Source organism: Cygnus atratus, chromosome 1 (genome assembly GCF_013377495.2).
Source record: "Cygnus atratus isolate AKBS03 ecotype Queensland, Australia chromosome 1, CAtr_DNAZoo_HiC_assembly, whole genome shotgun sequence".
In the NCBI taxonomy this organism is placed as follows: Eukaryota; Metazoa; Chordata; class Aves; order Anseriformes; family Anatidae; genus Cygnus; species Cygnus atratus.
This window is the reverse complement of record NC_066362.1, coordinates 126,490,366-126,515,745: the sequence shown is the minus strand read 5'-3', so window position 1 is coordinate 126,515,745 and position 25,380 is coordinate 126,490,366. Positions and strand designations below refer to the sequence as shown.

At 39.9% G+C, this 25,380-nt stretch overlaps 1 protein-coding gene across 4 annotated transcripts in view; it reads right to left on the bottom strand.

The window, feature by feature from the left end:
• The window catches only part of SH3KBP1 (SH3 domain containing kinase binding protein 1), a 224,141-nt gene that overhangs the window by 174,879 nt on the left and 23,882 nt on the right, over nucleotides 1-25,380 (bottom strand). For 2 of the 4 annotated variants that reach the window (XM_035542038.2, XM_035542037.2), the window contains exon 2: nucleotides 23,842-23,973. In XM_035542038.2, the coding sequence (XP_035397931.1) occupies nucleotides 23,842-23,883 (42 nt within the window). In that variant the 5' untranslated portion in view covers nucleotides 23,884-23,973. Of the gene's footprint in view, nucleotides 1-20,952; nucleotides 21,107-23,815; nucleotides 23,974-25,380 lie in introns of those variants that run through there. The other 2 variants (XM_035542036.2, XM_050709132.1) reach the window with 2 other exon arrangements.

Below are 25,380 nucleotides of genomic sequence, written 5' to 3'. Positions count from 1 at the left end.
TGGCATCTACTGTCTGCCTTTCCTTCCCTACTTGCTGTAAAACATTCCTACGCTAAAGTAATTGGCTGACTAAAACCATCCTCAGCAGCTGGGTTGATGGCTTTTTTCCCCAACTTTTGTTTGTTTGTTTGTTTCTCCAGACAAATAAGCACTTCTCAGCTGCATCTTTGTATCCTTGACTAGGTTTTAATACAGCTTCTTCTATTCCAAAAGGCCCCTTCCCTGGTAAATAACAGGAAATGTCTGTACTCAACCTTACTAGCAAGACATACCTCTCAACATCAATGAGATGAACAATATGACAAAAATAAAACTAAAATATGAAATAACAAGCATTCACACTTTTCTAAAAGCATGGTTCAGTTTAAAAGACAACCTGCTGAACGCTCCAAATCTGATTGTAGATTTATACCTCTGTCTGCATCACCATGTCCTCTTAACTGCTGCAATGCTTTTTAAGAAAAAAGTGAATGCTATCAAATGGGTAAATTACTTGTTAAAATATATATATATGTAGCATTCCTATGGGAAATAAGGTGTTGTGTCTGCCTGGATACTCGATACAAGATGAAGTAGCGTTCAAAGGTTCCATTTCTTCTGTGCTAAATACAGGGCCATGCTCTCGTGTTGTCGCAATGGGTTTGTTTCCAGCTGCTCTGCGTTTACCTCTGGTAGGCAGCCCACACCGAGCACAAGCTCACCACAGGTAACCACTCCAAGTGGGTTGCACACAGTTGCCCAACAGAGCGGTTTCTCTAAAGCAGAAAGGGAGGAGGAGGAAGTGAGAAGAGGAAGAAGCAAAGACAAGCAACTCTCATGGGTTGCGAGTGCAGTGATAATGCTGTTAGGGAGTTTCTACAAACTTTTGGAGGAAGCTTTAGAAACTGACATCCAAAAGTAGCACGCTGAAAGGTCAAGTAAACGCAGCCGTCACTGCTCACCACCGCCCCACGATGGCCACCCTGAAGTAGGCCCCAGAAGCCCCCAGGCCTGGGTTACAGCTCCAAGTGATCCACAGGGGATGAGAGATTCGGGCACCCTCCTGTCTGTCCGGGGCACCCCTCCTGTCTGTCCATCACCACAATGGCAGCATGGCTACTGCTGCCAGGCTGACAGGGCCAAGGCATGCAGGGCCCATCTAAATACTAGTGTTGGATTTCTTGTGACAAACCCAGACATGCTGTCAGAGCTTCCTGGAAGGTTTCCCTTCCAGGAGGGAGGGAATTAAAACCTCAAAAGTTCATTAGGAAGAAAAGAAAGCAAAAAGACTTTTTTTTTTTTGTACAGGCTCCCAGTCTTGGAGACAGAACATGAGGCTTGACAGAGTATGGCTGCTTTCACTGTGTCTACATCACAGGTCACCCAACACAACTTTAGATTTACTAAGGCCTACCATTACAGAAGATGCACAAAACATGCTAAACCACTTTAGGCATAGTTTAATGGAAAGCAGGCTTGCATAAACAAAGACATTCACTAGCCTTCACTTCCAGTTCTTTATTAAGTCAGCCAAAATCTTACGCAGGTAAAAGAAAGCAGCGGACATTTCAATCAATAAAGAAGTACCCTGAGGAAGCAAATTTATCACATTAAAAATTTAAGTCATGAAATAAAAATATTTTTAACATTTTATTACTAAGCTTGCTATGAAAATGTAAGCTTCTATACTACAGTAAAAACACAAAAATGAGTAATAAGGGCTGTTCACTTAAGGCAACCCTTCACTTGTAGCTGGAGGTTCACCTACGAATCCAGGTTTATGCTCTCCTTCCTATCCCACTGAACACAGCACCAATTTTATTCAAGTCTGATCACAAGCCTACCTTGGACTGTATGCTGAACACTTCAGACTCAGACCCTCCAATCAGCCCGTAACATACATCCCTATCCTACAAATCTAAAATGCGTATTATTTCCCTGCATCCAAGGAAGAATATGCCTTCCTCTTGCAGGAACTGCATTCATTAGCTGTAAATTACAGGGGTTATAAGAGGCTAGCCAAGCAGAGTCATTCATACCAATCATAGATAGCCCATGTGACCATTTTACAAAGATGCTTATACAGCTTAAATCGTTATGCTTACTCTTAGTATGTGAAGTAATAAAACCACGCAAAGGCATTTCTGACAGTAAATTGTAACCAAAGACCAGCTGTCACAAATATGGCTAAATAATAGTTATAGGTGTCAAATTCTTTGAGGATTTCTTGAGACTTCTGCAGATTACCTTTCTCCTTCCTCTTCTCCCTTGCATCCATCACAGCAGCCATTAGACAGAATTGGCATTCAAAGCCACCCAACAGGCCAGGCCAAGTTTATTTCTACTTTTATCTTCCATGTGTTCTTCATTTGCCTGAATCTTTAGCACCTCTTTATTCACCTCTAAATTGAAATGTTTTTGATGTTTGATCTTCATTTGGAGAAAAACGCTGAATAATAAAAAAAAAAATCTGTTTGCTTCTTTCACACCAAAGGATGAGGTCACAAGGCTGTTGACAATTATTTTTAAAACAATCAGCCATTCATACAGTGATGTAATCATGTACATTTGCAAAGCTTGATGAAATACAGGCTTGCTCCTATCCAAAGCATCAGGATTGCAGCCATCTTATCAAATAGTTTCCCAGGGTCGAATATGCTTTTCTAACGATTTCACAGGCCAAAGAGATCCTATCTTCCTCAAGTCCTAGACTCCAACAGCTATTTCCTAGCCCCTCGGCATACTAAAAATGTGGTATTAACATCAAATGCATTAAAAATACAATTTTTCCTAAATCATGTTTATTGACGATAAACACAAGTACTCCAATCAGTTCTGAAATACAGCCTCTCCAGCTGCCTCCCATTGCTCCCTGTTAGTCTCAGGAGCTCAGCTATCAGCCCCAAGTAACTTTATGCAGCACTGCAGAGAGAGGGAGAAGAATGACTCATCTGTGCCTCTTCCCAGATCTCTGAAGATCAGCTTCAGCTTGAACATGAGCAAGAGAAGAGTCATTTTAAAAACAAGAAACAGACAACTTTTCAGCTGCTACTCAGGAGTCCAAAAAAGAGTGGCAGAGAAACAAACAACTGTTTGAGCTCCTTGATCACAGATTAAAGCAGCCAGACTGGGGGAAAAGATTGTGACAAAATTGTTTGAGGTGTTCAAGATCCTGAAATGGTTATATCTATGTAAATGTAGTTAATAACACACCTTATGCTTAGATTTTGTCATATTCTCTGGCACATTCTTTTAAATGTAGATTTAAGAGTAGCAGAGGACATGCAGACATTTGCCACTTCTTTTGGACAACCCTCCTTCAAAAAAAGAAAGAGGCAACAGGTGGCTTCCAGGGTTCAAGCCATTTCTTAAACTATTCGTCAAGGGCAAATATGCAAACCACTCAAGTAGCATAAGGCTTCCAGAACTATGTATTTCAAGATCTTTTCTTCACAGCTGGTTTTCAAGAGTTTAAAAACAAGGAAAAAATAATATCCACAATACTGTATACTAACTATTTGCCTTTTTTTTTCCCCTCATTCTACCAAATCAAAAGAGAGAGAATACTCTACTCAGTTGACATCTTCTAACTAGTGTAATGAGACCCACAGGCTTCTCTGAGCTTCTCTGCTTCCTAGTCCTCACTAAGAAGTATCCTTTACACCAACCCAACTTGTAGTTATTTTCCTTAGGATGGAGGTGTGACCTGCAACTCTGTGCAAGAAGGAGCCCTGTGAAGGTCTCAGACAAGTTCCCAGACAGCTGGACAGACTCACTACAGCCTGCACCTACCAGGTGCTCAGGACTCTACCGTGGTTGAGGTCACTACACCTGCTTTTGGAGCAAATTCCCAGTCATCCTCAGAAGACTGAAAGACATTCAGACTCAGCAAGTGCAAGTTAATGACAGGGTAACTGCTGCCATTCTGCAATGGAGACAAATTTCATAAAAGCTAACATTTTTCAGAAATGAAAAGCTCAGGTTCATTGTTAAAAGTAACAAACAAACAAACAGATTTAAGCTCTGTACCCATGCTATGTACCTGCTAATATGTACACAGATCTTTTCTATGAAGACCAACAACTGCTCTGGTATCTGAAAACAATTTTAACAAATGTAATGAATCCCTAATGTCTCTGCAAAGATTCAGAAGCCCTTTCTAAAAAGTGCAGAAAGAAAAGAGTGCAGAGATGATGAGGCACAATTACAAGTTTAAAAATTTTATCATCATTTTAGGAATGAATGAAAAAAGTTCCCCTAACACTTCTTCTCGTTTCTTTAACATTGGTAAGATAAATTCATGATGCATAAAACATTATAAATCCACTGAGACAAATATTCCCTGAGGTAGGTACTGCATAATACTACCAAGGCTTTCACTACAGCTAACTAATTTAATTTGTGCCTTAGGCTTTGGTGATGTCAATTCATCTATTCGACTCTTATTCTGTTTTAAAAAAGCAAGCAGATCATTTTCTTTATGAACTCTTTCCTATTAAAAATGAAATAAAATAAAATTGATTACTTAACTAAAGATCTTTTAAAGTAGAAACACACTGTGGAGCAAATGTATTTGAGATGACAGGCTATCATATTTGAATAAACATATTAAAATTACACACCTTTGTGACTCTGCTGGTCATCCCATCTGAGTAGGCTGAAGCTCATTTTTTCCTTATGAGAAATGAAGGAGTACCAAAAAAAACCTTTGCTTTTGACAGAAGATATTTTCTAAGCTTTCCTACAGAAAATGAGACACTCATCCGAGATGATCATCATCACCCATGTGATGAATCTTATCACCTCAAGATTTACCAGCTTTTATTGCACTGTGTTGCATTCTTTGAGCTGTAGAAATCTTCTGGGTTAGGTCATTTGTGACAGTAAACTATGGTGACAGTAAGCTCTTCCATTCAGCAGAATACCTATAAAACTCATGTACAAACAGCTTCTGCAATAAAATGCTGCAGCCTTTACCTTACCCTTGTTGCTTTTGTCAGCATCTTCCAAAAAAAAACAGAGCAGTCAGATTTCCTTCAATTCTTCTTGTTACAAGGTTATGACGAAAACGGTAGAATGATGACAATACTTTTTTTTTTTTTTTTTTTTCCAATTTCAGCAGAATTTGGTAGAACAGTCTCTTCCTAGCTGCTGACCATCCTAATTGTTGCAACTCCATGTTAAAGGATAAATTAATTTCTACAATAAGTAGCAAATTATCGTTTACCAAAAGAGCTCTAGCTCACCCACAAACTTCATAAAGCTAATAGAGTAGGTCCTCTGATCCCACTACTTATGCGCTCATTTTAGGGACATAATATTCACATGAACAAGTTATTTGAATCTTTCAAGTTTAAAACAGAACAAAACAAAAAAAAACTGAAACTCCTATCAGAAACATATTGTCTTTAACTGACTTTGCTTTTGGCATGCTATTCTCAAAAAAAAAAAAAAGACAAAAAGACAAAAAAAAAGATGTTTTTTCTCCTTGCTTTAGATCATGCTTGAATTTTTGCAAACGCTGTTCATACAGAATGAAGCTGCTGTTTGCCGTCTGCACTGGTAGTGTTGCACTGCAGAACATTAAGCTTTTTTAGCATGTTTTACACTGAGTGTAACCAAACAGTATGCCAGACTGGTTAAATGCTGAAGCTACTACAGTAGGCATTAAGCAGTTAGCAAAAGCTCTGAGTGATTGTCCTTCTTGAATGTTTAGACTTATTTCACTGCAAGCAAGGATTAGATGTATCAGTAAACTTTTTAGAGGCAAAGTTACATAAATGCACGAACAATTTCAAATACTGCAGTCATTAATTAGTTATTAAGTAGGTATTTGGGAGAAAGGAAAAGTTACTTTAACAAAGGTGTTCAGTCCTTAGCACGCAGAGCTTGGAGCCCTAAGGCCCAAAGTACGTATTAATTACCTGTGGAACAAAGGCGTGCTGTGTTGCTCCAATACAGGGATTCATCAGCTTGAACAAGAACTGTGTCTAACAGGTTCCGAGGGAACCATTTGTAGAGACGCCTGTCCAAAACTGTAGCCGTAAGGACCCCTCTGATCCTTACAGGGAGCTGACATAACTAACACTGTTGCCACAGAGAGGAAAAGAGAATTTGGAGGATGACCTCTTTTCGCACCTTAACACAACAAAATATATTTTACTGATCCAACCTTAAAATTTTTGTCCTTGGGCTACAAGGATTCATTGTGATTAATATAATTACAAAGAGTGAGATTTCAATAAAGAAAATGAAAATGAACGGGCCTGATAGATACGCCATTTTAAGTCACGTCAGTCCATGCAGTTTGCAGCATGCAAACTCTGCTGCTGCTCAGAGATTTCAAGAAAATTTAGAGTATGGCCTGGAGATGGATAAAAGGCACACATGTACAGACCTATACAGCAAAATTTCAAAAACAGAAGGATAACTTGAAGAAAATACATCTTATAAATGGCAATACGCAGTGCAACCCAAAGGGAGCCATTCAATCGACATCATGAGCTTTGGATCAAGTCCATGAAGCTAATACTACAAAACACTAATAATAAAAGATTCCATAAAACACCGCTATACAAATTAACCGCTGTGAGAAGTTGGGAGTATTTGCCAAGTGAAACCCTGAAAGCCAATCTGAGAAACAAAGTCAGACAAACCAATTTTGATTAGGCCGCTGACTTCAGCTTTAGAGGAGGCTAACTAGGGGAAATCAATATCAAGCCACCGTGGCACATTTAAAAAGGCTACAGGACAAAACCTTACAAACACATCTGTCTTTCTTTGCCAGAAGACGCTGGCAGAGAATACAATTTTTTAATTCAAGATCTCTCCACTGCTTGTGTCAAACGTTGCTATTCTCTGTACAAACAGACACAGGATCCTCTCAGAGCCATTCTGCTTAACCTCAGTGCTCCGGTTCTTAACTTCCTTCCTTCTTCACCCCCGAACTCTAACTCACCTTGCCACTCTGCCTTCCTACTAATCCTTGGTAAAATAGCTGGAGTAGAGATAGATGGCTTACAGGCAATGTTTATGATCTGCTGAGAAAGCCATGAGGACATGCTTATTAAAAAGGGGTCACAATCTGAGGAAGAAGATGCAAGAAAAAACACACAACAGAAAAGAAAGAAAATAAAGAAGAGCACAGCAGGTTTGAACATTACACTTCCTCCACACTTCTTTTATCTTGCTGTTTGTCTTTTGTTTGTTTGTTCATTTGTTTGGTCTGGTGCTGTTGGTTTTTTGTTTGTTTTTAACATCACTGACATTTTTCATCATATTATCCTGGGCTGTGATGCCCTATCCCAATCTTTTAACCCTAATCCATGTCTTCGCTCCCCAGTCTCTTCCAATCACCCTTCTCAAATTCAGCCTTCGTTAGTAATTCAACAGAAACCTTAATACCGTATGCTGTTCTTTTCTCTCCCTTTTCTTTTTTTTTTTCTTCTTTCTATTTTAACAGTGGTCATCAGTTTTGACTCTTCAGAACAGCAAGCATGTTGTAGTCATCACAGTATTTTTTCTGGACAGCACTGCCATTATTTCACTATTCCTCTATCCTGACTTAAGTCTAACAACAGTCTAATACCAGTTTCTTGCAAGTTTGTCCTAGGTTTGCAAATTGGAGAGGCAAATATTCCATTTCCAAGTGTGACCTAGATCAGAGTCAGTCTTGGCCATGCCTCTGCCAGGAATCCTCAGGGACAAAATTCTACTGCAAGATTTTTTGTTTTCTATGCTTCCCTCACACTGGTAAAACATATTCAGAATATGGCTGCTGAAAATAAACATTACTTCAAGACAGAACAGGCTGCTCAAATGTTCCAATCTGAAAAGATCTTCTTCATACAGAGGTTTTTATCTTAGCAAAGCTCTCCATGAATGACAAAAAGAGGAGTGTGATTCATTTGGCAGCCAAATTATTCTAATCACGCCACAAAAGCACATAAAGCCCCACGGACATTGCAATTTTCGTCTTCCACAATCATTCTTCTTTCCCCTTTCACTCAATCATTTTCCTCTAAATTATTAAATCCTTCTTTCCTCTTGTTACATTTGGGGAATTCTCTGACTGCAGAAATGAAGGGTCTCATAAGAAAAGGTTATAATTAGCAGAAAAAGAAAGAGGTTTGTACAGAAAAGATGGCTCTACAGGAACCATGAAATGGAGGCTCTTTCAGGTGACTGAAACACCTAGTGCTCACATCCATGTACGATTCCTTCACCAAAACTCATTTCAGCCTGCATCCTGCTTACCATACAGCATGCAGATGGTTCACTGGCTAACAGATCCAGTCCACAAACAAGCGCACAGTGCCAGTGAAAAGCAACGTTGGAGAGAAGACCAAAATGTACATACAGTAGCTAATGAGACAAGAGCAATCTTGATGATATGGACAAATCCAAATAATCATGAATGTAGAGCTTCAAAAATTAATCTTATAATGGGACAAGTTTCAAAGAACATTATATCAGTTAACAATAGTTAGGATAAAAAGCTATTAAAAATTACTGTCTGTGTTTCAAAACAACTTGCAGATTTTGCTTCTCATATAATTTTGAGTCCATTTGATAAGTCCATTTGATAAGTACAGGACCACAAACTGAATTACAGGTTGCAGAAAATAAGGGGAAATGGTTAGATGGATAGCAGATGAGTCAAAGTCAACATGCAATACAAGAGCGAGGCTTAATCTGGAATACCGTATATCATTCTTTACCCTGCCACGTCTGCCCAGCACATGAACATGTGTTGTGAAGAAAATGCAGAGAAGTGCTGCCAGTATTCTCAACAGAATGAGCGCCTACCTTACATCAGTATCTCAAGCAAAGAGAGTATCTTAAATGGCTGTTTAAGAGCAAACAGGACTGATGAAACACCAATGGGAAAGAAAGAAAAGACATCCTAACTCCAAGGAGAGCACTTGCACAGAGCAAGAGATAATAAGCGGTCACTAATAAATTTAGGCTAAAGTGTAAAGGAATATTTCTAACCAACAGATTAAAGAAATTCTCAAGCAGCATTTGCTGGGCGCAGCAACAGCAAAATGACTATTTTAAAGATGAAGCTTGATAAGTTTATGATATGGTGTCTGCAAGATGAAAAGGAATGGAACTGTGACCAAAGAGATGTTTTCCAAACTCATGAATGAGAAAGCAAGAAAGTAAGATAAGGAATTCAATACATACACATACATACAAACACAGAAACATGTTTAGCAGACCATTTTTTTCTTGTAATTTGAAGCTACTTAGAATAGCACTTCTCTCATAGTTGATTAATGTTCTGATACATATACGTTCTTGTATACAAGCTTTTCCAGCAGGTCCTTCCAAGCACTCTCCTCTGTTGATTCTTTTACATCAGACCAGGCTTCGTATTCAAGAACTCATCTTGCTGTCTTTCATACAATGCAGATAACTCCTCCCTGTGTAGCTGCCTGCTTTCACAACGGGTTACTTTTGACTTGCAATAAGTTAACATGCCACCTTTTCACAGTAAAAGGTCACTTCAAAGGTTGTTGCATATGGGAAGAAAGAAGGCCAGAGAGCAAGGGATATGCACAAAAGCATAGTCCCCAGAAAGCTAGGAAGAAAAAGTCATAATAATAAAAGAAAAGCAACCACAGGCATTGGAGTCCATTCAGCCTATTCATATGCTTCTAGAATCACAATTTCATAATGTTGCTAAACCTTCCTTCTTTATTCTTGGCATAAGTGCATGTGTGTATAAGCAGTGGGAAAGGCATCATATTTTTAAGTGGAGTGTGAAAAATGTTGCTCATTGAAAGAAAAAAAATATGTAGTTATAATTAGAAGTGGAAACTAAAACCAGCACTTCACTTGATTATACAGAAAAGGCATCCCTTGTTCACAAGATACAGACTCCAGGTGGGCCCAGTCTTATCCTCCACACTTCAGCTAGCACTCTGTCTACTAGTCCACACTTAAGTTATCTCTACAGAGCCAAACTACTGCGATAGAACTGTTTTTGCAGATTCACAGAATGGTTGAGGCAGGAGGGAACCTCTGGAGATGATCTAGTCCAACCTTCTGGATTCGGAGCTTGGTCAATTACAGCAGGATGCTCAAGGCTCTGCCCAGTTGGGTTTTAATCATCTCCAAGAAAGGAGGCTCCTGAATGTCTCCCAGCCACCTGCTACAGTGTTTGATCAGCTTCATGTGAAAACAATTTTTTTTTTTTTTTTTTTTACGTTTAAATGGATGCTGTTGAATTTCAATTTATGCCCATTACCTCTCGTCTTTTCACTATGTACCACCAAGAGGAGTTGGGCTCCTCTTCTTTACTCCACCACGCCAGGTATTCACACACATTCAGAAGATCTCCCTCAGCCGTCTCCTCTCCAGGCTAAACAGTCCCATCTCCCTCAGACTCTCCAGTCTCTCCAGACGCTCCAGTCCCCCACTCAACTTCATAGCCCTCTGCTCCAGGATGTCCACATCTCTCTTGTATGAGAGAACCCAGAACCAGACACAACATGCTGGGTTTTCTCACCAGAAAGAAGTCCCGGAGAAGGGTCACCTCCCTCATCCTGCTGGCAACGCTCCGCCTGGTGCAGCTCAGGAAGCTCTCAGCCTTCTCTGCCACAAGGATACGTTGCTGACATGTGTTCTCCTTGGTGCCCACCAGGTCCTACTCACCAAGGCTGCTTTCTGGCTAGACAGCCCCAGCCCGTACTGGTCCATGGGGACATTTCTCTCAGGTGTGGGACTTGACATTGCTCTTTGTTCAGGAGGATCCTCAGACCTTCTGTCCAGCCTGCTGAGGTCTCTCTGAAAGGCAGCACAGCCAGCTGTCCGTCAAACGCTCCTCCCAGGCCTGTATCCCCTGCAGACTTGCTGAGAGCACTCTGTCCTATCACCCAGGTCATTAGCGAGATGGTGATCGGTACTGGCACCAGTAACCACCACTGCCAGGGACCAGCCTTCAGCAGGACCTCGTGCTGCTGACCACAACCCTTTGAACGCCTGGGTTGAGTCAGGTTTTAATCCACCTCACTGACCATTTACCTAGTCTGCATTTCATCACTTTGTCAATGAACGCAATACAAGACAGTCAAACGCCTTGCTAAAGCCGACACAGATAATGCCCACTTCTATCCCCTCCCCCACCAAGTCAGTGACCCTAGCGTAGAAAGCATCCAGGTTATCAGACATGATTTCCACTTCATAACTACAAGATGACAATTGCCTTCATCTTCTTTGTATGTTTGGAAATGGCTTCCAGGACGTCGCTCTTGAGGCTGGCGTTCCCCAGATTCTCCGAGGATTCGATCACGATTTGGAGAAGACTCCAATATAATCCACCATTTATTCAGCAAATATTGGACCACTGTTTTTTTCCCATTGTTGGCAGAGATACCTGAATATACATGGTCTGTTCTGTGCCCAATTTGTACCACGTCTTTTCCTATTTACTCTGTTACTTTCGTGATATAATCTGTGCTCCCTTAACTTTGCTTAGTCACACCTTCATCCTTCCCATCTCGCATGAGATCAACCTAACGCAATACAAGCTGCACAGCTTTTGTCTCTGCACATCAATACACACAGCAGAGCGGAGCTGCAAAGCAACACACCACTGAACACAATTTCAGTTTTGTGCTAGCATAGCTACAGTTCTGCGGTGCACGGAAATGCTTCATTAACATTTTAAGCAATGTCGTTGGGTGCCCCGGCTACATTTCCTGTAATGGTCTGTACGGTGGAGCTAGCTTACCACGGGTTAATTTTAAAGAAGCTTTTCCAGATACACAGTAGGTATTCGTTTCACTTAAAAACCCTAAAAAAAGTTCAATCACTGCTTTCCAGGTGTCTCATCTGTGAACAGTTGAACACAAAAGGAAAGTTTATGCTAGTGCTTTATAACAAAGCAACAGTTAACTGGATGTTAAATAGATGCTAAAAGATATTGTCCTAGCATCTTACATACCTACCATTGCGATAGTACTTCTAGTCTTTTCACCTGAAAATAAAATCTGGATGCAAACTATTCTGTTTTCTCCCCATTCACAAAATTCAAACCTTAAGCTTCTCTGCCGTCTTCCAAGAGACCAGAAAATCTATCAGGTAAGGAGACGGGTGGCTAATGCCTACATCTCCAAGCCCACCTACAGCTAGCTAAGAGGTACGGCTGTAAATCCCTTGGAGAGGAGGAAAAGAAGATTCAAGAGGAGAAAGGAAGAAAAGATGACACTGTATTGCACAAACATGCCGTATACGTTAGAAACGAACAACAATGGGGGATTTCCTAAAACTGTACCCACTTTCAGACTTCCGCCAGCATAGCTGGCTCTGGGAGACTGGCACACACGGTTTGTAACTGAAGCTGCAGAAGCCCCTACCGCTGACATAATTAAACTAGCTGAACTGGTTTAACTGATTGAGCTTTTACTGGTATAGCCTGTTTGCTTGCTGTACGTGGCTTTACTAAATGACAGTGAGGCAAAGCTGCTTCAGAGCAGCAGCACCCTGGCAATACATTTTACTAAGACTCTTATTACCATGAGAAAACAACAGTATAGACAGAGCAAGTGAGACACAAGAACCTATTGCAAATGCATCTCCTCATCCATAACATTCACAAAGAATGCTTTTGTGTTTTCTTCTGCCATGTATTTTTGCAGCAGATGATGTTTACGCCACTCATTTTCTCATGAAAGGTGCACACAGGCAGCACAGAAGAAGAAATATTGTAAGCGGCCACTGATAACATCACGAAAATCAAGTCTGTTTGCCTGTCTTTACTGGACAATTACTATTATGCTGGTGTATTTCTGTACTCCTAGAAAAGCACTTGTCATGAATCACTCTTCATTTTCACAAAATCATCGTTTGTGACGCCTTTTACAAGACGTATTTATAAGCATTTCCCTGAGAGAGTATCAGGGATGCAAAAGCTTACCACTTTGAAGTGAAGTTCAGTAACACGATGCTATCAGTCTAATGGCAGCACAGTGGTGATAATGCTGTTTCAGGTTCAGACCTACCTCCTGCTAATACGTACCATGCTCCGATGATGTGAACTTCCCTCTTCTCTCAAGCAGTCTAACCAGCTAATATTAATTAGCCTTAACTAAAAATAATTGCTTGTAACAGCATTTATCTTTAATTTTGCTGCTTTGCCAGATCTGATGAGGGGATACAGAGCCTGAGAACCTCGTCAATTCTGCCAACAACACAATCTAGTAGGAGATAGTAATTTAGCCTCTCCCTGAAAATCTTGTTTTCACTTTATGAATGTCGGAAAACATCACTAGGAAACAAATACATTTGTTAGTATTCATTAGTAAAAGCTGAAGGTGATAGCTGTTAAAACTCAAATCCCATCTCCCCATCTGCACTTCCACATACATTTTTCAGTGGTAGCTGAGCAGCTCATTTTAGTAAAGACAAGCTCAAAGGCATGACCAAGAAATCCTTCACTGAGATAACCAGTCTTTAAATAAATAATTAAAAAAAACCCTCTCTCTAACGAAGCTATAATAAATATTTTCTCTAATTCTTTACTGTGCTCAGCATCATGGAGCTGCAATATGACAGCAGTAGTACAGAAACTGAAGAAACAGGTTACCAACATATTACAAGCAACTCCAGGCACGAGTAAGGAAGCTCTGAAAGAGTTCTTCAACCCTATAACTTGGATGCTCAGTTTCATGAGCAAATAAAACCTACACAAAAGCTGCTGTGTGGGGGAGTGGGAAGAGAAGGGTAGCATCTAATGGAAACATGCAAACTGTTAGAAACTAAACAGGAGTAGGGTACACTCAGTTTAAAGAGACCAAACAAAAATTATGATTTTATAAACATCTGAATGCTCACTAACGAAACAATGAAAATATAAAAATCCCAGCAGAAAGAAATGGGGATCAATATTATAGGGTGTCACTGCAACTGTCCCCAAGGTTCAGGTGGGCCACCAACATACAATCTACTTCCCTGTAAAAGCTTTGTTTCTGATATAAAAAATCAACATTATTCAATTGCTCAGTGGAGGAAAAAAAAGGTTGAATTAATGAATGAGATCAGAGAATATATTTCCTTTCTTTATTTCTGGTTTGTAAAACAAAACTCTGTTTAAAAATCATTTCAGTACCTTCACTTGCATGTTTTAGTTTTAGATCAGGTGTCTATTTCTGCATACCACAAGCATACATACACTGTGTATGTCTACTATAGGCACACGCATGTATTGCTGAAAACATTTTGAGAAGGGTTATGTTCAATGGTTTAATGAGACATTCCCCTCCCTTACTCAAAATTCTCCTCTGACATTGGTTGGGCAGTACATCTAGACTCTCTAAAAATTTTCACACTGTTTGAAAGGCTGTGGAAGTTCAAGTGACCCACTAAAAACCTATGGCCTGACGGTACAGAAACTGGGAGGTTTTCTACACACAACAGCAGAGCGATTAAGGACTATGAAATGCAATGTTCAGTCTCTCAAGAATTGGTGCATGTAAGCAGTTGTATCCTCTTAGTCACTGCATTAACTTCAGCAAACAACTAGTATGGGGAAGTTGTTTCTGTACGATAGTTTTTAAAGGATCTGTCCTTAGTCATTCAGTTCAGGAGGTCTCAAAGCACAGTCTTTCTTCAGGGAAAAATTCAGGTGATGCCTCACAGCAGGCTAACGTAAATCTTCACTCCTGCTAGGACTTCAGTTTAATCATTTTATACATTTGGAAAATGTCAGCAGCAAACCAGTTTTTGTTTTTGACTTATCATCATTATTTGTGACAATCTGTTCGTGAGAACTGATCAACACGACCATAGGCTTTCAGTCACTTTCAGTTTGAAAGTGCAGGTTCCACAGAATCAAAGAAAGGCAAATATATAAAAGTGCACCACAGAGCAACAAGAATCAACCGAAGGTCGCAACATGAAGTGGTGTGGGAATAGAGGAGAACAACAAAGCATATGCCCTTTTGTATGCGTGCAACAGTACATTTCAGGTGGTTACACTTGTCAGTACTGTTTTCCATGAAACTAACTGTACAGAAAGTTTTCAGCTAAAGAAGTAAACCTCTCTAAAACCAAAGTAAAGCGCTAAAAAATTGTTGAAAGCTTCATTGAGATGTATATATAGTTTTTTGATGGGTTTTTGGATTTATTTATTTTTAATTCAAGATAGTTAACATGGTAGTTCTGTGTGATAATGATTTTTCACCTATATTTCTTTAATGCAACCCAGGAAAGCAAATAACTCAGCTCTTTTTAGAAGGACTTTTAGATAAGGAATAGGTTAAATTTCGTCTTCGTGCTTAATAGTAACATAAAATTGAGACACAGGACATTAAAGAGGAATAAAGAAGAGACTAAGAGTTGCATACTATCTTTTTCTAACTCACCATAGATATTAGGCACTCAAGTGGGCCAGTGATGCGGCAACAAGTGGTGGCACTGTAAGAGCCATGTCTCTGAAGTGTCATGGCCATATAAACGCAGACCATGTAAGAAACATGCGGGAAGATGGCAGCCTGCTCGCATGCCGGCAGGGTCCTGGAGCCAGCATGCCAGCATGGTAAAGAAGCTCAGGGCGAGCATCCAAAATAACAACAAACTTCTATCAGCCAAAAAGCTGATGAACATGGGTCCCAAAAGGACCGGCCAAAATAATGGCAATAACCTGTAACTATAACGAATCGTGACGATTATCAAAGACGTCTCTGTTCTGGAGAAGTTTTCTGCTGGCAGGGTGTTTTTAATCAGGGTTTTTGATAATAATTGCCAATAGCCTCTGGACAGGAAAATGCAAGCTGTCTTGAAGGACTGGAGTACTGAGTTAATCTTTCAAAGGGTGCAGTGGGTCCCGGTGCAGAAAGCAACAGAGAAATCAAAGTTCTTCTAAGCAGCGCATGCATACACTTGATACTTGCACAGTCTTGAATGACTTGTGGTGCATTTATGTCTCTGAATATTCTCGGGCAAAACAAACAAGCAAATACCACCAACACAACAAACACCACCGCCACCACCACCAAAAAACAACAAAGGTATACATCATTACCATCTTCTGTAAAAATGGCAGCCTTGCCTTCCTCCTTCTCCCTGGGTGCAAGGTATGCATGTTTAAAAACGTATTCTCCACTTGGTTCTTCCCTTCCTTCCCTCGCCACCTTTCTGACATTAAGTATCCATCACTGAACAGGCAGTCTGAAGCCAAGGAAAACAACTCATCATGTTACATGATGGTAGTTTACTTGCACCTTTGTCTTTTCCAAGGGTAACTGAATGACTACACTGTCTATATATAAAACAATAATACATTTCATACAGCTGTAACAGAGCCAAAAAAAATGAAGATAGAGATACTCACATATACTCACCCTTTCCAGCTCTGAAGAGAACAGCATTTGCTGACCATAAACCTAAACAGCTCTAATATACTCTCTCGCATAATAATTTCAGCACTAGTACCAGTGAAATTTTAGTAAAGATTAAATAACTGGGTGATCGCAGGAGATGGGGGACCCTTTAAGGACCTGGTCTCCAGCATCAGCTTCCCAGGTGCCTTCCAAAAGACGCTAGGAAGGTTCAGCACTTCTGTACATATAATTAAAATAATTTAAAAAACAGCACCGCTAACACCACTAGACAACCCTCCCTCCAATCACACACACTTACTGTTCAGAAATTACAGTTCTTGATTAGAAGAGGCACATTCAGAAGCAAACAGTACCACCAAACCTTTACAAAAGCAGTTAGTTTTACAATCCTAGATAACTTTCTTTTTCCTACATGTCCCTCTTGCTCTCATCTTCATTCTTACATGTTGTGAATATTACTTAATGTTTAAGTAATACAAAATGAAAGACAATTGGTAGATGCAGTCAGGAGGCAAGCTGGCATGGTTCTGATGGTGTAAACGGAACATTTGTCAGAGTGAGCTTCAATGCATGCACAACTCCTCCTAATTAAGATTACAAAATGCTGTAGTCACACCACAGGCATCCAGAATATTGTTTCTCTTATGCAAACAAACATTAAAAACGTCAAAATCAGATAATGTTTCCTAAAGTTGAGTCAATCCATCTCAGGGCTATGTATTTAAATTGCAAGAAAATGTGGAAGCATCAGCAAGTATTCTCATGCTAGCTTCAAACAGTAGTGGGACTGAACTTCAATTCAGTTTCTAGGAGCTTGTGTTTTCTGTTACTCTGAGAACTCTGTTAGAGTTCTTTGGTCCTGTTGGGAAAAATCAGAGAGACAGATGTACTCTCTGTAAGCCCAAAACTGTGGAAGGATGTCTAATGACACGTGTATGCAAATGCCGCTAGGCATCTCCACTGGTTTTACCTACAAAGAGTTTCTTTTAACAGCCTGTTCTATCAGCAAGAACAATTGCCAAAACAAATGTAAAAATGAATCAGCCCAAAATATATAGATTACTAACATATCCACCCACACAAACATGCTACAGAGAAAATAAAAACACCTGGAGCTTGGGAAGTTGCCAGAAAAACAACACTGGCTTGAAGAGAAAGCGGAAGGTCAGGACACCTCGTCTTTAACCCCCAACCTTTAAGGACTACGTTGGAGAAATGCCATCAACACTATAATCCTGCCAATTCTGTAAGTCTTTATGAAAAAGCAGGTTTTTGTCCTTGTTTCAAGCTCTGATTTAGGTTCTCCTCCTGCTCATGGCTTGGAGCATCAGAAAGGTTAGCAAGGGGAAAAAAAGAAGTGTTTGGTTTCCTTTTTAGTATGAAATTACGATTTTTAATTTACAATTTAAGCAATAGCATATTTTAAACAGAAATACTCTACTGAGGTTTTCTTAAGGATACAAAACACAAACCTGAGCAAAACCAGGGAATAATTGAGTTTCCTTAATATATCAATTTATACTACCTACACTGAATTATCCTACCATTGAATCAGTATGACGTGTATTTAAATAAGGATATTTCTTTTTATATTTTTTTTAAACATCAGCAATTACAACACAGACTAAAGAAATGCTGCTGAAAAGAATGAAAAGCAATACACTTTGTTTTCAAATTCTTCATTTTTCACCAGTCCTATCAATATTCAATAAAATTAAGCCACGGCCTTTTCAGAAGGTCAATTTTCTGCTAATAATTAATGCAAAATAACGTACTGGTCACTAAAAGCTAGTAAAAGCATTAACACTGAAATTTCATGTTACCATGTGTCCACTGCATGACTGCTGCAAACATTTAACGTGCTCTTTCTTTTGCATAGTTCATAAAATCTTCAAGCTGCTTCCCACAAAGCCTGCAACTGCTGACAGCCTCAAACAGCGACCCTTCCTTCCTCTCCGTTCCCCCTCCTATTTGTCCCCGCCTCAAAGCCTGGCATCAAAGCACATGCAACCAACTGATCACCGTGGGACAGCCAACACCACACCTGCCCCCACGAGAAACATACGGGATCCATTCTGCTGCTGACTGTGAAAAAAAAAGCTCTGTGATTAGCACAGCTGCCTTCCCACCCAGCTGGGAGTAGCACCAGTTCCCTGCGACGGGGAATGGGAAGGAGCCTCTGTGGCTATCAGGGAGCCTCACATCACGTCCAGACCAAGCACCTAGGGCAGCTGCCTCACTGGGAGCATCCCCACCTCCTCTGAAGCCAGACGAACAGGTTGAGGTGTGGCGTTATTTGTATCATGCCCTCAGCACCCAGCACGGCCCAGAGGCATTTTCGCTGCTGTTGAATTCCCTTTGAAGAACTGAGCCCTGCCAAGTCAGTCCTCAACTGTTTCACCTTGGAACAAGACCACCTTGGTGGATCTGTGTCTTTCGAGGGGTGGGGGTAGGGGGAGGCTAGAAGATGGAAAAAGATTTCGTTTTACTAGTTTTGCTTTCACCACTGCAAAATTAGTAACAGCAGCAATAATAAATTACGCATCTGTGATGCTATGCTTCTCTCCACAACGTCTTCATTGCTGTTGACAGAAACAAAGGCTCAAAGGTACAACGTTTTCACACAATGGAGCCTACCGGAAAGTTTCTTTCACCAGTTCTATTCTCCTGTATTTCACCATGAGGATAACAATGGTCTCAGTGGCTTAATGGTCACAACCAGAATTTGGAATAAGAAACTAGGACTCCTGGCTCTCACTTGCAAGAGAGCAGAACTGCTGGGACAACACAATCTAAAACGTTTCCTAAGGACAAAGACAGTATTCTAGTAAGATTTAAAAAAAAAAAAAAAAACACACCCCAGCGACTGAATTGCCAATTCCTGCCAAGTATGTAAACAAAAACAGAAAAAAAAAAAGAAAAAACCACCTGTAGAAATTCACTGGTCCATAAGGCAAGTATCTTTTCAGGTATAGACAGAAATAATACTGTCTGCTGTGGTCTGCATATAATCTCAATGCTTCAGCAGCTGCCACAACTTTCAGAAGTGGCTACTTTGGCAAAGCTGAGCAAGATGTTACTTAATTGATAGCATTCAGAGTACTCAGGAGGGCAGTGAAGATGGTAAGAACATACAAGCCCCGGAGGAAAGGCATGAACAGTGGTACCAGAGAGTGCAGTGGCCAAGCAGGAGGGAATGAATGAGAATAGGATGGTTCTCTGACCTGATGGGCACCAAGCAACAGCCAGAGAGACAAACTACAGACATAAAGGGCTCCTGCATGCACACGGGACAAGTCTTAAGGAAGCTCTTAGAAAGGTTTTAGGAAAGCACTAACAGGGATTGGCAGTACCTTCTCCACAAATGGGATGCATGGAGGCAGAGGAGGTAAAATAAAAGGGAGGTATCTGCAAGGAATCCCCCTGTGCTTCACTCATGATCCCCTGGAACTTCTGGCTGGTTGTAAAGTTTAAAAAGAAAAAACAAAAGATGAAGAGAAGAAAATTAAATGACTAGCAAGCAACAGACAAGGATCTCCACTGTGTATCTGTGATTCAGCACGAACGACATCCGTGACATTCTACAGCTGATTTGCACTAATGATATTGTGCTTGTATAACCAACAAAGCCAGGTTGCCGTTCTGACCTGGAGCAGCCACGGAGTTGCACAAAGCCCCCTGCACAAACAGTACAGCACATCGATGCTAAAACACTGACTAGGCACTGCGATTTCAAAACCAATACACTTCTTGCTAATTCGAAAATGAATTGCACCACCGCCCCAATTGTGCCAGCAATATTTGCAGGTCCCCCGGAGTACGGGCAAGATTGAAGGTCGTCGTATGCAGCTGTTCAGTTTACCATTGTAACACTATCTAATCCGACACAATTGGCTTTGTAAATTAAAACACGCAAGGATGGCTCTGCACCACAGCTTCCTGCTTTCTACATCTTCATCTGCTATCAGCCAAATCTGTCTCAGCTGCTGTTGTACTTACGGTTTTACACTGCAGTGCAAGCTTACACACGGAATTTGTTAAAACAAGACCAGGAAAACCAACGATGACAACAACAACAGCCCCCCATCTGTCTCCTAATGTCATTTCTTAAAGAAATACAAGAAAAGAAAAGATCTAATAAACATCATTAATATTTACTTAATTTTCTGGTTATAGAAGTATAGATTTTGGGTTTCATGTTGAAGTTTTCAAGCTAGAAAGATACAGAAAGCTAACTTTACACCACATAAATAAAACACTGCAATCACACCTGCTTCCTCCTCCTCTTTTTCAACTGTGTAATTAAAAAGTAAAGCAGCAACAGTACAGAACTCTTCACTCATTCATACCTATATTTCTCTACTCAAAAATGGAAAGAAAACAGAAAAAGATGATGACCAGATACACATTTCGTACACTTCTTATGATAAATTCAGCATCGGTATCTCTAACACAGGCAACTACAAAGGCTGACAGTGGGAAATTCAATCTTAAAGACAAAGACATCTTAAAGACAAAGGATTTTCTCATATTTATACAAACTTCTCCCACAAAATCTTCCAGCTGACTATAGCTGCAGACTAATCGGCAGAGAAAACTGAAAAAGAAAAGGAATCCCAAATACCTTTTCCGTTACACCTTGCATATTGAATTGCACAGCATAAGAAGAGTATAAATCTGTAGATGTGTGAGTGTGTGTGTGTGTCTATAAAAATATTTAAAATTCAGAGCAGTTGTTTTGCAGATTCAAGAACAGGAAGCACCTCTGACAGAACTTCACAGCAAAAGTCCCCTGAGAAAAATTACTGCATATGTACTGCATACACATCATTGCTACCTCCCCTTTTCCTCTTTCTCACATCTGTCTTTAGACATCTCCTCTTCCATGGTCTCCTAATTCGCATTTTTTCCTGTGGAATTTAAAACCATTTTTGCTCCAGGCAGCTCCAAAAGTCTTTTCCACCTTGTTGTGTAGCACTTGAAAAATAGTTTTTTATTTTCTCAAATAACAGTTAATGTTAATTTATTTTAACGTTATTTCTGATTTGCACATCTTTTCTTCCAAACTGCACTTCTTGAATCAATGAACACATGCTAACCAGGACCACTCAGGCCTCTTGACTATCTTACTCAGTGGTTTCAATCCAGCCCAAACATTCAATTTTTGAAAACTCAATAGCTTCTGTGGAATGTCACAATGAATTTATTCTAAAAGAAAAATCAAATCACAGGAAGGAAAAGCTGTATTACATAAGAAATTACTCCCTCCACTTGAAAGAAGAATGCAAAGTACCTCAAGAATTTCCGTAGTGATATTTACCTCTAAATAACTTTCTCAAGTAACTACTCTTGCAACCAATTCTGATAAGTAACGGGAATTTGGAGTTGCATTCAACTCCACCACTCATCTGTAGTGTCCCTTTTTGTCCGCCTCTCTGTACCCTCCTGACCCAACAGAACAGCTGGGTTCCCTGCAGTGGGGCATGAACTGACTGCCGGGGAGCCCAACTCTGCAGGCACATGTTAAAAAATGTTCATAACCAAAAGAGAAAGTTTGCAATTACTCACAATCTTAACGAAAGGGATGATTACACTCAACAAACTTTCTAATGGGAGCGCTGTTACGGTTAAATATAGTTCCCCACATAATAAGGATATTTCCACACGAAAAACTGAAGAACAATTAAGTTTTTCACTCAAGATAGTCACAAACTAACTACACTTTTAGGAAGTCTGTATCTTCTACTGCATGTTCCCTAATTTAGAGAGGGAATTATCAACTATAAAAAATATATTTAACTTCGCGTTCAAGCAAGATCTCAGAATGAGGAAGAATTTAATGTGGTTTTTAGTTCCTTAGAAAAGAGACATAGATGCTAATTTAAGAAAAAACAACTTTGGGAAAACAAATAGTGATATTGTATGTGAACACAGAATGCAAGACATTTACTGTTGCTTTAGAATTTCCTACTGCGAAAAACCAATTTATTTTTTAATAATTTGACTGGACACCACAGCTTGAAGTAATTTTGGAAAGAACTGGCCTTAAAAAGTAGGTATTAAGGCAGAGAACTTGCAAACCGTCATACACAGAGTATGATATTTTCATAACAGAAATTCTTAGGCCACATTTACTTAGGACACTAAATCCAATACCTCCTAAAATCAGCAGCAAATTTCAAATATCAGCCAGGAGAAAACTTGGTTTTATCCCAGAGAACTTCGCAGTCTACCAAAGTTCAAGCAGAGAAATATTATCAATATACAGTGAGTCCCAAAGCGTGAATTTTCAGAGATTAGCAAGAACTGGAGTATCTATTTTGCCCTTCCACTCCCTTTCATCTCCGTGAGCCTCTGACTTCCTCATTTTCATTGCCGGCTGACAGACAAAGAGCCATTCCTTATTCTTGGCAGGACAAGAACAGGGGTTAGGATGAGAGTATGTTTGTCCCTACTGCAACCCCTGAGGCTCTTGTGCCTCCCTGCTACAAGGTCTACAAGTTTGCCAACAAACCACCTCCACGAAGTACCTTGATGTAGGGAATGTTACTGAAGAAAAATGAAATAACTTCATTACATGTACGTGTATAAACACACAATAGGCTCACACAGAAGAAGAAAAATGATATTTATACCCTTGGAAAGGGGAAAGGCCCAAAGATCCTCCGAAACTACATTAACAGATTAACATAAAACCCATTTATGTAGTTCACTGTAGTTCTTCCTCTGGGCTCCATACCTGGAGAGCTAAGTTTATAGAGGTTTGCAGAAACTAATGGCCTAGGTCTGCAATGACAGATCAAGGAGGCCCAGAGGCACTAACAGCTAGTCTCCTATGTGCTAATAGGTAGTCTTATATGTGCAGACATACACAAACACACAGAGATGCCCAGTAAAATATTTTTTTCTAAAACTTTGAATGGCTTTTCTAACATCAGTATTATTGCAAGTTATTTGGCACATTACATGAAATACAAAGTAATGATATATTTTTTAGGTTTTTTAGACAATCATTTAGAAAAAAATCCACTTTAATTGTTCCCAACTAGTTTAGCCATGAATAAGTATTCACATAAAGCTTCTATAAAACCTAAGAAAGCACTCTAGAGAAGAAGCAGCAACAGCTACAAAGAGAAAATATTGTAAATGCCATGGAAGAGACTGTAGACTAACTGTTCTATTCCTTTTGACATGTGGGTTGTTCTAGAACAATCACTTTGCTCCCAGACAACACAGCCAAACATAACCACTGAACAGTGCAGACATGCAGGGGTAGCTACTTTTATTTTCAGGATATCGATACTATGCTGTCTTCACAAGAAATCAATCTTTTCTTTCTAACACAGCCTCAATGGAACATTGTATTGCAATACAATATGGTTTTGGATTTAAGAAATGTTATGATATAAAGTCCAATAGTTAGTCTGAACAGCATAGTACACAAAACGTATACACACAACACGAGAACAGTTCCACTTTGTACTCACTCTTACAAAGTTGTCAGGGAACAAACCTCTTCTGCCTTTGAGCTGTCCTTCCCACCAGCCTCCATCATCCTTCTTGATATTGGTGATTATGTCACCTACAGTGATCGTCAGCTCATCATCATGTTGAGCTTTGTAGTCGAATTCCACGATCGCCTCCACTAAAAGAGAAACACACATATTGCATAATTATTGACTGTGTATTTAAGTTTCCAAGCCTTTGAAAGGAATAAGAAAACAAATCCAAGTACAGATTCTCAGTGTAAGTAACACATCCACTTTAAGCAAGAGAGCACGTTAAATAGGCAACACCTAACACTAACATTTTTGTGGATAACTGCTACGTGGGGAGGCCAAAAAAAAGAAAGCATAGGAATGCCCATCACAGCAAAGGACATGAATGGCACACATTTTTTTCTTTACTGTTTAAAAGAAATCAATTTGTGCAGCTTCAGCAGTATCTGCTCTAGCAGCATTATCAAGTTTATTTTTATTTCTTGGAAAACATTTTAGCTTTTGATCGTGGGACTTCTAAAATGTTATCTTACTGAATAGATTCCACAAGCATTCCAAGCCACTGCACCTACTTTGCTAGATACATCACTATTAACCTAAAGAGCATTTATCAAGATTTTTTTTTCCTGAGTTTTACTGTTATTCATACAGAAATGCAAAGCTGTGCTGCATGAACATGCTCTCACAGGGTTTCACCAATAGGATAAAAATTTAGTTTCACTTGTGATTATGCACCAGAGGATGTGAAGATGAAATACTCCCCCTGCTCTGAGTGACTGCTAACAAACAGAGGTGCATTACAAGCTTGCTACCATTACACGGTGTGTCCTTGTCTCTTCCTGGAAGGAGCCTTGAAACCCTACACACAACACATTATATACCAAAGAGTCAGTGTAGAAAATTAGGGAAGCCATAAAGACATAAAAAAAAAATCCTTTGAAGAATCAAAAATAACAATCTAGGAGTACTGAAATATGGTAACAATGGTTATATTTAGTGGTTCATTAAATATCTAGTAGGAAGAGCCTGACTGGTGAGGTCAAGGATAGCCGTATTTGTAATGCCTTCCTCCTGTTTCCTTCAGTGGAAAACCATGTGCCAGGATGTTCCACCAAACGTTTCACACTCCAACCATTGAAACAGAAAAATGAGAGCAATGTGCATCTGCTTTCTACATGAATGACTGTGCTGTGCAAACCCGGCAAGACCTGGCCATCAAAGAGGCAATGCAGCTCACAAAGCAAAGCTAACTATTACACCACAGACAGTAAAAAGGTTCTGCCTAAATAACAGAAGCCTCAAGGACTACATTGAATTAAGCTGACAAGAAAGCAGAGTTATTCCTTTCCACCCCCAAAATGTCACACAGACAATGCTGAACATCTTCCTTCCTCCCCCAGAGCCTGCAAGTCATAGCTAAAAGAGTGTTCTGACTTGCAGCTACACCCCAGACACAAGGCTACATTAGATGATATGTACCTATTGCTTCTTCTATGAAGCCCAGAAACATACTAAAACCACAGACAAACATCTTGTGATGTTCATAAAAGGTC